Source organism: Berghia stephanieae, chromosome 13, assembly GCF_034508935.2.
Source record: "Berghia stephanieae isolate SIO BIC M18660-M18661 chromosome 13, UCSD_Bste_1.3, whole genome shotgun sequence".
NCBI lineage: Eukaryota > Metazoa > Mollusca > Gastropoda > Nudibranchia > Aeolidiidae > Berghia > Berghia stephanieae.
The window spans coordinates 33,216,233-33,233,447 of record NC_088372.1 but is presented as its reverse complement, the minus strand read 5'-3'; the positions used below and the strand labels follow the sequence as shown (position 1 = coordinate 33,233,447).

Below are 17,215 nucleotides of genomic sequence, written 5' to 3'. Positions count from 1 at the left end.
AGGTATATGATTCAAGGGTGGTGCTCCCATCCAACCACCCGCTAATTTGGTTTCATTTGACCAGCTGGAGAAATAAATGACACACTGCAAAATGCACTGAGCATGGTGAAGCCTAGAAATAGGTTGTCTATTAAATGTTCATATATTCATTTCACCTATTCTTTACTCGACACTTACCATAGTTTGGTTGGGTTGTATGGTTCCATGGTCTGGCTCTACTTTCAAAGCTTTGGCATCGGCGTAATTGAGATGCCATTGAAATCTGGATTTTAAAAATGGACATATTTATTAATGAATATCATTCTTGATTTTTATACACACGCATTAAAATGCATGTAAAAATGTATACTTGTTGTTAAAGGAACTAAATAATTCATTTTACTAATTCACTAACTCAGAAAAATAGAACAGCAGATCTATGTAATAAATAATTTAAAAACATGTAGAGCCGCTGTCTATATCAATATTTCTGTAAAGTAAAAAAAAAGACAGGAAAATTTGTAAATAGGACATTTGTCAATTGCAGATCTAATAACTGACCTATCTATCCAATCACATCTGGATGAACAGGAACAACCTTTTATATTCACCAAAAAAAAAACAAATAAAAAAAATAATAATAATAAAAATACAAGGCATTTATATTGCGCATTTTCATCACTGTGTAATGCTCAATGCATGTTACAAAGAAATATAGAAAATTTATATATAAAATGCATAGCACAATGATATCAATAGTGGCTAAGTATGTCATCATAAAAAGGTAGTGATTTAACAATGATTTGAAACTATCAAAGGAGTTTCCTTCTCTTATCCTTCTAGGCAGGTCATTCTGGACAAGGGGCCCAGTGTTGGTAAATGAATGGCCGCCATAAACTTTTTGTCTGTCGAGGATCGTAAAATCCTAATTGGTAGTAAATAATTATTTCTAATATGCTTTTGATGTATTCACACAATGCTGGAACCACTGCCTTACCTGAGAGGAATTCTGGAAACATTCTTAAATCCATAAGTCCTGGTTGATGTGGTTCCCACGCAGGTAGGTTTGAAGTACAAGCAGCCCTCATTGTCTAAAAGAACTGCTGCCATCTCAGCACTTCCACACAGGTGAATTATCTGTCAGTTGACAAAAAGAGTAATGATGAGATTTAATCATATGTGAAAGTACAATTATCTAGTACATTGACAAAATAATTTTAGTAGTCTCATGGTATGACCTTGCCTCCTTTGGACTGTTAGATCCTAGGTTTAAGTGCCGCTCTGGGAAGTGTAAAGTTGATTCCTTCAAAAAGGCTCTTTACTCATATTCTAGAAGCGTGCTCAGGTGTAAAATGAGTATATGGCCGGTAACAGTGTAATAATCTCTGTCAAAATTTTTTTTTAATTGTAATATCGCCTCATAGGTATCATGCCTCGTCTTGTATGTCTACTGATGCTGTTGGCTGGGGACCCCTTGTAAAGCGGTTGGAGCACATTCAGTGGATATTGCATTAATTAAAAGCTATTTTTTAAAAATTTAGCCAGAAAACTTATACCCCAAATATGTGCGAGAAATTAAGTGAGTAGGACAGTGCCAGAAGACAAAGAGAATAAAAACTTTGCAGTAGTGATGGGGGCTTGAACCCATGGCCTTACAGGTACAACAACTCTGCCTGGTCGGGGAAATTGTGACTCTACCGTATGAGTTATCCACAACCCCGTCTTTCTTGTTATTATCAACATAAGGGCCTGATCCACTCACTTTTCAGACTTCAAATCTTGATGGATAAAGATGGCTCCCCTACTTGTAAAACAAAGTTTCAAACCTAACACGTCTTAGACCCATAATTTGTCAATTACAGAACCAATAAATTACGAAAAGGAACATTTTTAAAGTACTTGAAGGTTTTCTTTTTGAAATATGACAGTAAGGTTGGAAAAAGGAAGCAAATAAGACTTTTTATTGATGCCCTTTTATAAACATTTCAATTTTAGTTGTCATTTCAATAAAATAAGCAAGGTTTGAATGTGTAACTTTAAAACTGCCAAGAATCCACAAATTTGTCATGGTAATTAATGAAGCTTTTCATATTTAGATTCATATATCGGGGATGTCCTTTGCTAAAATCAAAAAAGCCTGAAAATTTTTCTTGTAAAGACCATATTCTATGTAAGTATATCATGCAAAGTTTCTCTTTAATCAAATCATAGAAAAAGATGCATATATATCTAACTTCCAATTAACTATTGCCTTTACAAATATATACTCATCAATACAGAAAAAAATGTGAGTCAGATGATTTCAAATAACCAGATAGCCAGAAAAAGGGCATCCTTGATATATTAATTTCATTATGACAAAAACTCTTAAAACTGGGACTTCGCAAGTTTTTGAGTTTTTGCCAAGATTAGGGTCATTTAAATTGATTGATATTTGAAGGGTGTGCTTTCTGGCCAAATTTTTCATAACTTGATTTTCCAGGGCACAGCGTTTAACTGGTTGACAGTTACTTTCCTTACCTGATCATATTTACTGTTGTCATTAAGACGGAAAACGGCATCATGGCTAAAGGCATTGACCTCAGTTGGCAACATCCTGAATGTGAAAACTTTGAAACCCTTTGGCAGAATACCCTTGCTTGGCTTGACTGAGAAAATTCTGGAATAGAAAAAAAAGCGAAGGTAGTAGTTAACTTAATAGTAAAACTATTTCTCCTTCTTCAAATAAACTGACTGACTCAGTGAGGCTGAGTATTCCATCAAATTGATATTGATTCAAATCTACGTATATCTAAAAGATTAATAAAATAAAATATAATAATGAATACTTTATTCATCAAAAAATGAAAAAATCGTTTACGGACGTGGCAAAGCTAAAAGCCAATGGCAAAATATATAATTAAGAATTAATGGGCGACACTTTATATGTAGGCTATATATATATTAATTTTATAAATTGAAGTAATATTCTAACATTTCCATTAGTCATCACCTTTAATGATTTTTTTGATGGAAATAATATTGTTGTACATATTTTAGTCGAGGAAAAAACAAGACCAGAAAAAAAAAAAGAAAATACAAAACATACAAAATTCTCAATGTAAAATTTCCCATTCTTCTTCTCCTCCTCCTTCTACTCCATTTTCTTCTTCTTCTTCTTCTTCTTCCTTGTCTTCTCCAAAACCATACAGACACGAGCCCCACCAACTCACTGCTTGGGAATGTCCTTGGTTCCACATTTAGAGCGTGTAGTCTGTAATTTCATGCTCTCCTCGAGGTCATAGAGTACAGGAGTTTCTCCAGTATTCCCCATTACAACGGTACGGTATGTCGACTCGCCTTTGTTGACAGCAGGGAATACGACAACTGGTGGAGCAATGTTGACTCGTGGCAGGAAAGTCTCGTTGTTTGGCATGAAGGTGTGACCTGAAAAACAATCCCCAAAAATGTCATTAATCTAGCACTGGAAATAATCAATCGATACTAAACTAAATATTTAGAGCATATAAACCTTGTCATAATTTCTAGTGTTAAACAGAACGAAGAAATTTGTGGGCTAAAGATTAACAAGTTCTAACTCCACATTTCTTCCATAATATAACTTTTGGCCCATTTCCCGAATGGGAACAACATTTTTTGTCATATGAAACCCTTCAAAATGGGATTGTAATGTGTGAGATATCTCAAAATCTTCCAAAAGTTAATCCTCATCCCACATATTATTTGCTACTTTTAAATATGGCAACCGTCTACAGCAGTCCTCCCATCAGATTGACTTTATAGACAAATTTTACAAGCCAACCACTAGATAATGAATAAAATGGTCAGACAAAATCTCAACTGCATCTAGGACTGACAACACTCCATTCGTTTGTAAGGTAAGTGCTCTAACACTGATCTGTCAGGACCAACATTGTACAATAAGACATTACTGCTCCTGGAAAATCGATGATGATGTTTGCGTGATTAACAACGGTAATATTATAGACACATGCCCTTCAGTATTATCATTCACCACTGTTGTTGCAGTGGGGCATATGGGGTAGCGTGGTTCAGCGATACAGTCTTTGCTCTGTACCAAAAGGTACCAAGTTCGAATACCAGCTGCGCAAGTCACCTACCCCTAGCTCAGTTTGTGGCACTGCACTGCGGCTGACACCTGGGTTATTCCAGTCCACCTTTGGAATAGGCCCTAAAGACAAATTTCCCCTTTGGGATGAATAAAGAAATTTTTTTTTTTTTAAATTTAGTTTTTAGTTTAGTTATTCATCAGAAATTGAGACTATTATACAATTTGCAGTGTCTGATGACAGATGATGAAAACATGCTTGACAACTGACAGTTTAAGATTTACTAAACATTAACTAATCAGAAAATTTAATTATTTTTCCAGAGGCAGGGCAAAGCTATTAATTCTATAAATACCTTTAGAACATGCCAAACAGATAAACTGGTCAATACCACAGATCACGAATATTTATCATATTATTTTGTCTCACTGATGACGGAATTCCATCGCAACACCTTACAACAATATGCATTGACTGGTTTTTTATAAGTATACAATAATTGACACAAAAGTGATACCATTGCATGTTGATTCAACAACCTGAGACTTATACTATAAGATAATAGTAAAAAAGGCATACATATCAATAGCTTGCCAGGCATAGCAACAAGAGGTCACGGGGGAACCATCAATTTTCAATTGGTTCATCTGAATATCCTATGCCTTTTGAAATGGTTTGAGGAAAATCTCAATGTATTATTATTCTTTCTTGAGAATTGCATTACTAGTATATTAACCCTGGGTGGGTTGGAGGTAACTGCTTTGCAACAAAATACAATCTGGTGAAGGGTTGGTGGCAAAAGACAAAGATGTAGACCCAAAGAAACCTGGAGAGAGTCCATGGATAAAGAGCTTAAAACCTAAAATAACATTGGAGTTCATGTAGCTATTTAGACAGAAGTGGAAATCTTGGCAAATGCCTTATACACCCCATGGCTTGCTGAGGATAATTCAAGCAAGAATATCAACCCAATAACACCAGTATCTCTGCAAGGCAGTCAGAGATATGTATCAGTGCATAGGGATTCATACACTCTTCTTTCCTTTATATCAGTATCCTGATGGAATCTTTGAAGTCACAGTGGGTCACACCATCCTTCTGAATGAAAGATTTTGTAAAACTGCTGATGTATACCACCATGAAACTAAATCCAGGTATCAGCGATAACTGCAAAGGACCTTTGGTTTTCATGGTAGCAAAAGACTAAAAAGTAAGTGTGCAGCTTCTACAAATGTCTCGAGTCTTTTAATCAGTGGTAGAATATGACAAATTTGAAGTAACTCATTGATAAAAAAAATCCCCCAAAAAAACATTTTAAAATACAATTCACAAAGACTGAATAATAAAAATAAGTATCAAACCAGCTATCATTCTAAGCTGACCCCCCCCCCCCCCCCCTCCCCAAAAAAAAAAAAGGGGGAAAAAAATAGTTTTGAATTTAGGTTGAGCACAACAGAGCAAGAAATCAATATTTCTTTTACATTTTTCTAAAAAAAACAACTTGACTTTGAGTACACATATTTATTGGTAGGTTCTTACATCTGTGTGGTTTTCAATGTTTTAAAAGGCAAGTTGTTACTTACCCATACACTTGAGAATGAGGCACCATGGTGGAGTCTGTGTTAGGTTTTCCACAAGTCTGTAGTCACGCATGCTCTTGTAAGACACGTAACATTCCAATTCATTGCCATAAAGCTGATTAGGAGCCCCCTAGAGACACAAGTCAAAATATTGTTAGATTATTTCCGAGATTTTAAACTTTTGTCCTGATGATATAAAGAACAGTGCCATCAAAACTCTGATTTTCATATTTAAAGACACCCATGCATGCGCAGACATAGATAAAACAAACAATAAACATGCATACAAACTCAAGTACACACACTTGAAGACAGACAAATCACAAACGACACAAATGCACATAACAGCTTTAAAAATAAGCAGTTGTGAGTTGGATTAAGTTGGGGTTTTTTCCCTTTTCTTTCATTACAAAAATGTTGAATAAAGATAAAGAAAAACCAAATGACTTTCTATCTAGCATGCAATGAGAAAACCCTGTATCATAATAAAAGCTCATTTGACATATAAATAGGCTTCAACAGTCGTGACATCACTTCCCTCGTAATGACGCATAGTAACTTAGTAACTGGTTCTAAACTATTGGAACAATGGCAGACGCCCTTATGAAATACTTCTCCGACGAGCATATAAGTGTATCCAGAAGATAAAAACATTACAAATCTGATCATGTTTTGACTTTTATACATTCTAATCACATGACATGTGAAAAAGTTCTAGCCAGCATGAAAAAAAAAGTACTGATTTTCTTTGTTTCGAATGAAGCTACTTGTTGTTGGGCGGATGTGACATCAGACTATTGAATCCTATTGATTGTGGTTTCAAATCAAGAGACCTTTCAGCTTGTGCCCTCCAATCCAAAGCCATGTAGTTATATCTCACAGAAATAACCCAGGTGTAAGGAAGGTGCAGTGCAGCCTTGCAAAATGACCAAAAGGTTCTGAGTTTCTTACTCAAGGAAAAAACGACAGGCCAACAGCTGGGTTCAAACCTGGATCCTCCGAGTATAAGTGGAATGTTCCACTCTAACATCTTGCCCCTAGACCCTACTGTGGTATAAGATTAGCGAATTATTTTATATTCAATGCCTTATCTCATTGGCAATTGTCTCGAAGTAGCATTTCACTTCCTAAAAGAAATTTTGGATCTTTTGCTGGCTCGCATCTGGACTAATTGCATTGAATTTTCTTTTTTATTAAACTGACAAGTCTGTATAAATCTCCTGCTAGTACTTAAAGCTTTGAGATGATATTTGAGATAATAATTGAACTTTCCAAATGCGATACATTTATCTTTTTTTTTAAAAGTAGTCCTTCAGAGACACTAGGCCGATGGAGCAGGAGTTTATCCCGGTTTCTATAGCGTGAAATGGACAATAACTTGTTACCCTTTGGATAGGATGCTAGTCTATTGCAAAGGACTTCTGCCAGATCTAACAGACCCAGCTACCCAATCACAGCTGGGTGGACAGGGGGAAAGGGGGGTGTCAGAAAAAAAAATCTCGACTGTACCCATCCCTTTGCTTGTGAAGCGATTGCTCTACCAACTGAACTATCGGACCCCTGATACATTTTAATTATAGCTAAAACCAATCAAATCAAGCAGCCCCCACTCTACTTACAGGCTTGAAAGTGACCCTGAAGGAACAGGCTTTCAATGGTGGGATGTCCAGGCTGGATGGGCTGACAGAAAACACATGGTTCTCTCCTGGTGGGATGAAATCAATGTATGGGGGGTGGGGGAGGTGAGAGGGGTAATCACAATACAGGATTCAGTTCAAGCTCAGGAGATGTGAATAAAAGTGAAAAACTAATCAGAAGGTCTAATATCTAATGTTTGATCTCCAGTCGAGGCAGGTTGCATTTTCCGTTTTATAAAAACAACGTTCATTTGCCTAAAAAATACAAATTTAACTCAAAGAAATGAGCTATTTAAATAATCGAAACATTGTAAAACATTATTGAGTAAAATAAAAATATGGAAAAACGTCATATAAATGCTCGCATGGTTTTGTTTTATTTTATAATCTAAACTTTAAATTCAATTCTCAACGCTTGGTCTAGAAAATGTGGCTCCCATGCGGTTTAACATCTATTCTCACCTCCCATCCACTGTACTGTCACTTTGCCTCTGGTATGGTTCGTGATGTTGACAGTCTGTGGACATGAAATAAGGGAGGATGAAAGCAGAGACAATGTGACAAGCAGGTGAAAGCTGGAAAATGACATCCTCCACAACACAGAAACTAGAAACCTTTCAAAACAAGTGTCTAAAAAGAATTTTCAACATATTTTGGACTACAAAAATAAAAACAGTGGATCTATTAAAGAAATCTGACTGCACTAGCATTGAAAGCCAAATAAAAAGAAGATAACTTTGGCTGTGTCATGTGGCCAGAATTGAAAATGTGTCACTTCCCAAGACTAGACAGCAGAGGGGAAGAGAAAGCGGGAAGACCCAAAGAAACCCGGCGAAGGACCGTGGAGAAAGAATTAAAAGAAGCAGGCCTGTCCTGGAATACAACCACCACAAAAGCAGCCGAATGCTAAAAAAAAAAAATGGAGATATCTGGTAGATGCCTCAAGGCCCAAGGAGGATTAAGAAAGAACAAAATATACGATAATAAGAATTTAAAATATGAAAGCTTATAAACCATTTCTAAAGACGAGGAAAATTGAATAATTAAATAAAAATATTGATGCAGAATTTAAGAATGTAACACATTAATGCATATAAGAATAAATAAAATAATAAATGCATGCAGTCAAACTTGTGAAAAGCAACAAAGATACAACATAAACTAAAGTTCTGTTTTGTTTGTTGTTTTGTTTTTAAGAGTTTTACGGCGCTCGCAACACATAAGGTCATATCAGCGCCAGTAAAAAGGAAGAAAACGGGATAGTAAAAAGTTCTAGAATTACAATTAAAAAGCACACCAGAAAAGGTAAGACAAAGGGGAATTGATTCAAATAGGAAAAAGATGTAGATTCCAAGAGCACACTATCAAAGTACTTAGTTTGAGATCACCTAAAAGTCTCATCCAGACACAGGCACAGACCCCCACTACGAGGAACACGCTCAAATGTTTACAAATCATATGTTAAAAATGAAAAGAGTAACAGTACATAACAGAGAGATGATTTACAAGGAAAAAAATATCATCTCCCAAAACTATAACTACACATTCGACTGTTTCCCTCTCAGCCAAGGACTCCGACCAAGGTCAGGACAAAACCAAGCAATCTCACTCCAAGACAAAGACAGGAAGCAATTGAAAAACAGATAAGAGGGGATAAAAGACACAGCAAGTACCTCCCTGCCCACTATGGGAGGTAGGAACCCCACCCAGAAACTAAAGTTCTTGCGTTGTACAAGTTGAATCATTAGCATACTGGGAACAAAGAAAAAAAATTTGAGTTTATGTGAAGTAATTTTCTTTACTTTTTCCACCATAATTTTAATGTTTTAAAGCTGATGTTAATATAAGTTATTGTCTTTACCTTTTCTTCCGTAACTCTAAAGTTTTGACAATTTCCAAAGTCCATGACAGTCACATCTGCACTAACATGAGGCACGACATTCTGTCAATACAAGTTGAATAATAATCATCACAGGATCTTATTACAGATTTTGGGAGTTCGCAATAAGGAAACAAAATTATTTTAAAAAACATATTCCCCAAAAAAGTTTTTAAAATAAATAAATAAATAAATAAATAAATAAATTCTTAAAAAGAGATGGAAATCGAAATAGCAGTAAATTCAATTTAAAGTTTCTTTATTGTCAGAAAATGCTGCATATTCTTTACTGTCGGAATATCCTGCATATTCTTTTTTGTCAGAATATGCCGCATATTTTTTATTGACGGAATATGCTGCATATTTTTTATTGACGGAATATGCTGCATATTACTGAGGGACAGTGAGAGTAATGACAAATTAAAATAATAATCGATAAATAAATAAATATTAGAAAATTAGAGAACGATAAATCTTTCTAGAACTTTGAATTTTACTTTAACTTAATTCTCCTCTTTTGAGAACAGATATAAATAGAAACAATGGCTGTCATAAGCCTTCATTTTATTGAACAAGAACAGTAGGAAAAAGTCGGGGCTGGCTGAGACTAGCTTGTGTATATGTGGATGCCCAGAGCAGATGATGGAGCACATCCTTAGAGAATGCCAAGATGAGCCCAGCTGCATTGACCATGATCATGATGATCTAAGAGTCTGCTACCTAGATGCTGTGGAGTGAGTTTGGTGTTGGAGCGACAAGCTATGATGACGATTGTACACATTTTTAAGTGCAACTTTTGTTTTTAAGATGAATAAAGCTATTTGCATATATGTGGATATGTGTGGGTTTTAAGAGAGTGAGTGAGTGTGTGAGAGAGAGAGAGAGAGAGAGAGAGAGAGAGAGAGAGAGAGGAAGGGAGAGAGAGAGAGAGAGAGAGAGAGAGAGAGAGAGAGAGAGAGAGAGAGAAGGGAGGGAGGGAGAGAGAGAGAGAGAGAGAGAGAGAGAGAGGGAGGGAGGAAGAGAGAGAGAGAGAGAGAGAGAGAGAGAGAGAGAGAGAGAGAGAGGGGAGAGAGAGAGAGAGAGAGAGAGAGAGGAAGGGAGAGAGAGAGAGAGAGAGAGCGAGAGAGAGAGAGAGAGAGAGAGAGAGAGAGAGGAGAGGGAGGAGGAGAGAGAGAGAGAGAGAGAGAGAGAGAGAGAGGAAGGGAGGAGAGAGAGAGAGAGAGAGAGAGAGAGAGAGGAAGAGAGAGAGAGAGAGAGAGAGAGAGAGAGGAAGGGAGGGAGGGAGGGAGAGAGAGAGAGAGAGAGAGAGAGGAGAGAGAGAGAGAGAGGGAGAGAGAGAGAGAGAGAGAGGGATAGAGAGAGAGAGAGAGAGAGAGAGAGAGAGAGAGAGAGAGAGAGAGAGATAATCACCACTGTGTCTGTATGTACTCCATCATTGAAGAACTCATCTGTTGGAGCAATTTCTCTCAAAGACTGATTAGGAGCAAGGCCAGCCTAAAAAAAGAAAAGAAAAAAAGAATTGAAATAAAACTACAAATACAGTCCAGTGTGGATCCAACACTCAACTAACACTTGCATTCAGACGTGATGCCTTGAGGCGACATTACAATTTTTTGTGGACAGAGACAGCGCTGTTAACACCTGGTATTCATTTAACACCTGGGTAATATGAAGGAATGTGAGCAGAGAGCCTTTTCCAAGGACTCAACTATGCACTGCTAAATGCTAGTGTCATACCACTAGACCACATAGTCACATCAAGGGGCGATTTGGGTCTAATCATCATGAAAATCCTTCCAAAAATTGATTTTGAGTTTTTGGTGGAAAACGATATCTTATTATCTCAGAAATAATATTATTGAAGTGTAATTTTCAAAACATACTATAAAGGCACCAAAACTTTTTTTAAAACCCCAAAAAACCCGGTTGAAAGGGCATAGGAAGTAAGAAAAGTGTGAAAAACGGAATGCTATTTTGCTATTTTCTCAATATGTCATTCTTCTAGAGGAATGGGATACTGTGTCAAACATTCTCAAAATCTATTCCATGTAATTGTCTGAAAATTTCCAGTTATCACAGAGATAATGTAGAGAGAGATTTTTTTTTTGTATGCGTATTTTGACTTATAATCTAAATTATAAATTTCTGACATCAACAAAGATGTTTTTTATCCTATAATGACGATAAAGAATAATTAAAACCGCCCAATATTGGTAATCAAATTTTTTTAGAAAAGACCCAGACTGCCCGTTAATCAAAAATTTGTAACGAAAGTGACTATTCCGATTAAGATGTGGGGAAAAAGTGTAACCGAAACGAAAACTCATAAATAACAGGATATTTTGAAACTATGGTTAGTGACTGGGCTCATGTGCATTGACAAAAAGAGATTATTTTAGACTGAATCACAGGCGTGTTCCAAAACTATTCATGGAAAAGTACTCTCTTGCTAACAATCCTTTTTTAACCCTTTTGGAATCAGAAGCCCTGGTTGTGAACTGGAACACAAATATTAACAAAACCAAGAGAACACTGAACTTATGATAAATACAAGTCATAAATATCAATCTGTTGTCCTTTCATTAAAAAAAAAAATTATCATTCTTTTATTTTTTCCAATTGTAAAAAAAAAAAAAAGTAGTGGTTTGTCAGTCATAAGATCACATCACAAAATCGATAAACCACCAAAAAGAAAAGCATAAGTTTTTTGGGGGGGATTTTGTGTAGTAGTGAAATTAGAGTCATCTTTGTGTATGATTACGCTAAACGTGTTATAGTAGAGAGGGATGTGCTTTTTTCTAGTGTCAATCAATGTGTCTGTTAATATATATATATATTTCACCAATCTGATCATTAATAGAGGCATATTAGTCCATTTCAGTTCTGATAAAATGTGGGTTTGTGAACACTGTGCAAGATTTCTCCATTTTGAAATTTCTGATTTGAGATCCATGGATTAATTCTTATCGAGCGTGGCCATGTTTGCATCACATCTGATTTCAGTGGATTACCAGAAATAAACTCATCAACAGCCCCAACAAGAAAAGAAGACTGTTTATGATGATTGTGTTACATAGCAAATCAAATTCAGAGTGGGATAGTGGCTTTTGTGTGCAATGGAGGGGGTAGGGGGGAGAGAGAGAGAGAGAGAGAGAGAGAGAGAGAGAGAGAGAGAGAGAGAGAGAGAGAGAGAGAGAGAGAGAGAGAGAGAGAGAGAGAGAGAGAGAGGAGGTGGGGGGGGGGGAAGGGGTGTGTTAGCCAATGGTTAGTAAGAAGAGAGGGTTACCTATAGATAAAATTCCCTTGAATGTAATTAATAACAATAATAAAAAAATATTTTAAAAAGTAAAGGAAAGAGAAATACCTTATCGTCAGCATTGACGGCTTCTAAACATCCATTACCATCCACTTCTAGCCTTCCTTCCTTCAGCAACTCATTCAAGGCCTGGAATATAAGAGTTTTGGGAAAGTCTAATGATGAAATACATCAAGTGTGCACACTTAGTACATTTCTGAGGTTTCACGTAGGTGACAATTGCAGACCCGGTAAGGCATTGAATGTAAAATAATTGGTTTGCCCTTTAAGATTATCTATAATTAGATATCATAGCATACTACAGATTAGTCAGCTCATCTTCTTAGGCCTATTGGTCTGTCGCTGAGTCTGTTGGGTCTACTGGTCTTTTGACCAGGCCTACACTAATGACTTTCCCTCCTGATTACTGTTCTTTTGATCAGATCTAATTTTGGAGGGAGGCTCAACTATACTATACATAAAACTCTGCATGAAATTGTCTTGTCTTGAATGCGTCAACACTTGGAACTTCCACACCTTGTGCTGGTGATCTGTTCTAAATCTCAACCACATGCTGAGAAAAACACTTAACAGAGATTCATGACTATATAATTACATTTCCCATTACCATCTTCACTAATCATTTTGTGATCTGCGCTTAATTCATATTTTTCTTGTTATCTTTGAATGTTCCAATTAAGATTCTGTTTTTTAAAAAAACACTTTGTGATAAAATTATTATTATTATTATTATTATTTTTTTGCAATAGGCATCTATTGATAAATTCCATAGCTGAACTTTTTTTTTTACAAAATAAACTGTTCTGCAATATAAAATTATGTTATTGCCCTTAAAGCAATATACATTTAAGGTTTCATGCATCAATACTTGCATTTATCAATCTTATCAATCCGTACCTCTGGTGCAATGAATGAAAGACCTCTCTCCACATGGGTGATAGACCGAGACACGTGGTCAGCTCTGAGGACAGCAGGTTTGACTGTTTCTGTGTGGCAGGTCCCAATAAAGTCAACAAAAAGCGGTTGCTGTAATAAAGTTAATATGAACCAAAAAAAAAATTTAATCATCTGAAAATGGTTTCACTAAATCATTGCAAAACGTATATGAATAGGTGACTCGTAGCCCACAGACAGCATTATATCTGAATGTTTGAGATCCTACATGTTGATTCTATAATCATAAAATATAAAACTTGGGTTCATTGCATGTCTAACTGAAGACAAATAGCAATGGTTTTTAACGTGACAAAAGGCTAAAATCTCAATTTTTAAAATCACTTTTACTTCATAAAACTCAGAAAAAGTATGGAGCCGGCATCTATACCAATATTGAGAAATATAGGGTATAGAGAAGTGCCAGATGAAAACAGAATAAAAATATCAGAGTGTCAGAGAGCCAAACTCAGGATCCAATTGACATGGCACCCTCCGTCTGGATGAGAGAGAGAGAGAGGGAGGGAGGGGGAGAGAGAGAGAGAGAGAGAGAGAGAGAGAGAGAGAGAGAGAGAGAGAGAGAGAGAGAGAGAGAGAGAGAGAGAGAGAGAGAGAGAGAGTGAGAAGAGAGAGAGAGAAAGGGGGGGGGGGGGGGGGGGAGAGAGGGATATATATATATATATATATATATATATATATATATATATATATATATATATCAGCGAGTAATTATACTAATACCATCCAGCCACACAAGAATATGACCATGTTCAGAATAGTGATTAGCTTGGACCCCTCATAAAGCACTTAGTGCACAATAAGTCGATATTGAATTATATAAGAGGCTCACCATTGGTAGAAGTAACAATGATAGTAATGTTAATGGCAACTGTTAAATTAGTTGAAGAGTTGGTATAATAATATTTTCTACACCCACCTGATTATGCACCAGGCAAGGAATCCTTCTGTAATAATTAATAGGATGCTGAGGAACAAACTTCATCACAATCGTCTGTCTAGAGTTGGCCTTCAGCACCCCACTCGTGGACTCCAATTTGAAGACGGATTCGTCACAGTCTACATCAAACTGGAAATGAGAAACAGTAGTTTGTAGAACTTGTCTTTATTGTTGTTCAGTGCCATTCTGTCTCATTGGTATAGTCCATATTTAAACCTTATATATAGCAGGTTCAACAAACATCAGATGCATTGTAAAAAGTAATGAACAAATATGGATATAACAGCTTAAAAAAAACCCCCACAAAAATACCAAACACGTGAATGTTTTGGGCTTAAAACCCTTCTTCAGCCAACAAGAAAAAAAAACCCATTGAGAACATAAAGACATTACTAAAATAAACGGTTCGACGACAGAATTATTTCGTACATCTTCTCTGTGGAAAAATCTTGGATTGTAAACCGTAGCCAAAAAGAAAAAAAGCAATGAAAACATAAATACATTACTATAAAACCAGATTGACAACAGAAAAATATTTAGTAGGTCCTCTCTGAAGAAGGGTTTTGAGCCCAAAACGTTCTGTGTTTGGTATTTGTGTTCTTTTTTTATGCTGTTCTATTCATTTTTGTTTATTACTTTTTACCGTACACAGCTTATATTTTTCATTATCTTTAAAATGTTCTGGTTCAACTTGTAGAGTAATTTCAATTTATTTACTTTTAGGTTTTTGCAAGTGATTTACAAAATGTGATGACAAAATATATACATACATGAAATAGGAGCAAAGTTTAAATCTTCAATATTTCAAATTTTTCAGTCACCCCCACTCCCTCTATCCATTTAGACGAGAAGGACTGGGTGGCCGAGTAAAAAAAAAAAAATTAATCTGGCAGAGATTGCTGAGAGATAACCCAGTGTCCAATCCAATGGGTAGCACACAATTGTTATATTATATTTCAAACCATGGATACTTAGACAAATTCCAGTTCATTGGTCCCCTGGACTAGATGGACGATAGTCTAAATTGTCTTGGTGAAACAAACAAAAAGACTTGACATAAAATATTTTGACTAACATTATTAGCGTTTTCCATTCAATCTTGAGATCTTTTTTTTTTATTATTAACCAGGTTAAGGGAGACCATGGGTGAAATTTCAATGTAACTGGTAAAATTATCAATTGCCGGAAACATTAATTTGATATCATTTTATTGATGTATCTCAATTCATGTTAAAACAAAAAAATCCAATGTCTAGAGTTCGACGTTCACTTATTTGTAGGTCTGATAACTCGATTCATTATGAGCCCATTGTTGTAATGGAAATCTTTAAAAAATGACCAAAAATATTGTCTATTACAACAATGATAAACTTGGCCCATAATTACGTTCGGATGTCAGTCTGCATAATATGTTCATGCTGGTTGAGTTGTTGTCAAATATTATTCTCTTGCCCAATTTTCTTCATATTATCTGTATGTTTCTGAAACATTTTGAGAATCATCCTCTTTGACAATACTTTAGCTTTTATATAGCACAATATCCACTAAACTCGCTCAAAGCGCTTTACAAATGGTCCCTGACCAACAGCAACACGTAACATGTAGAACAAAACATGATGCCTGTTAGGCGATATTACAATTTTTTTCCGACTGAGACAATGCAGTTGACGGTCAGGTATTCATTTTACATCTGAGTAAGATGAGACAATGTGAGTAAAGAACCTTTTCCAAGGACTCAACTATGCGCAGAGTGAAGCTCAAACCCAGGACCTTCCAATCAAAAAGCAAGCGTCATACCACAAGACCACATAGCCGCACAAGTTCCTAAATAAAAAATAAGCTTATTTCATAAAGAAAGTCTTGTCTAGGGTATCATCATCTAAGGTCATTGTTGTAACAGATTTGAGCAACAATACAAAATAGAAATCAATAGAAATTCTTTACAAACCTGGTAGACAGCGTCCACATCCGAGTTATTGATAATGTCCAAGGTTCGAGTCCCTGCCCCACCCAGATCTACCTGCATGAAGTTCACGCTGTAGCTACTCAGCTCAACCATGGGACCTGAACAGGAGAATTCAAAAATTAATAAACATATAAGTAAACAAACAAATAAATAAAGATAGAAAGAAAGAAAGAAAGTCAGACATTTTCAGTGATTTTACTTTCCATTTACACAAAGATTATTAGACAATAACATTAAATTTCCTTTAAATTATTATCAACTAAATGATGAGGGAACACAGATTGCAATATTCAATGGATTCTATTTTCAAAAAGCTCCACGGGCCTATCACTGCAAATGTTCAGTACCGTCCAACCAATAGAGGGAACAGTCACAGATTACTTTGACGAGTGATTGCATTTAAAAAAAAAACTGTATCCAACTTTAGTGGAAATTTTTCATTTTCACTTCTCTTTTTACCCTCAAAGGTATAGACTATATAACTGTTGCACTGAACAAAATTTGTGAAGACATCAAAGGAAAGTAATATGGCAACAAATAATAAATATTTTACTTCATTTAAACATAAACAGGAAAAGATTAATATTTTGGCTTCCTTGTTTATTATAAGAGACTGAAGAGTAAAAAATATAACCTCCAAAAATAAAGCATAATTTATATTACAGAATCTCCACTAAACGTCCTTGATGCCTGTTTGGCGATATTCACTTTTTAGTTTCTTTTTCTGAAAGAGATAGCGCTGCTAACAGCCAGGTAGTCATTTTACACCAAAGTCCGGTTAGATAATGTGAGTATAGAGCCTTTTCAAAGGACTCAACTATGTGCCAAGCAAAGCTAGAACCCAGGACCTTCCAATCCTATAGCGGCAACTATGCGCCGCAAAGAGTAGAACTCAAA

The 17,215-nt window shown here is 35.9% G+C and overlaps 1 protein-coding gene across 1 annotated transcript in view; it reads right to left on the bottom strand.

Moving 5' to 3' along the window:
* LOC144959323 (cilia- and flagella-associated protein 65-like) overlaps positions 1 to 17,215 on the bottom strand; it is a 61,956-nt gene that overhangs the window by 28,533 nt on the left and 16,208 nt on the right. Inside the window, exons 10-22 of the mRNA XM_078891880.1 lie at positions 16,301 to 16,416; positions 14,332 to 14,481; positions 13,359 to 13,487; positions 12,510 to 12,590; positions 10,556 to 10,639; positions 9,128 to 9,208; positions 7,729 to 7,783; positions 7,249 to 7,334; positions 5,633 to 5,759; positions 3,192 to 3,405; positions 2,500 to 2,638; positions 977 to 1,116; positions 178 to 262 (exon numbers count right to left, since the gene is read on the bottom strand). Of these exons, the coding sequence (XP_078748006.1) occupies positions 178 to 262; positions 977 to 1,116; positions 2,500 to 2,638; positions 3,192 to 3,405; positions 5,633 to 5,759; positions 7,249 to 7,334; positions 7,729 to 7,783; positions 9,128 to 9,208; positions 10,556 to 10,639; positions 12,510 to 12,590; positions 13,359 to 13,487; positions 14,332 to 14,481; positions 16,301 to 16,416 (1,487 nt within the window). The remainder of the gene's footprint in view (positions 1 to 177; positions 263 to 976; positions 1,117 to 2,499; positions 2,639 to 3,191; positions 3,406 to 5,632; positions 5,760 to 7,248; positions 7,335 to 7,728; positions 7,784 to 9,127; positions 9,209 to 10,555; positions 10,640 to 12,509; positions 12,591 to 13,358; positions 13,488 to 14,331; positions 14,482 to 16,300; positions 16,417 to 17,215) is intronic.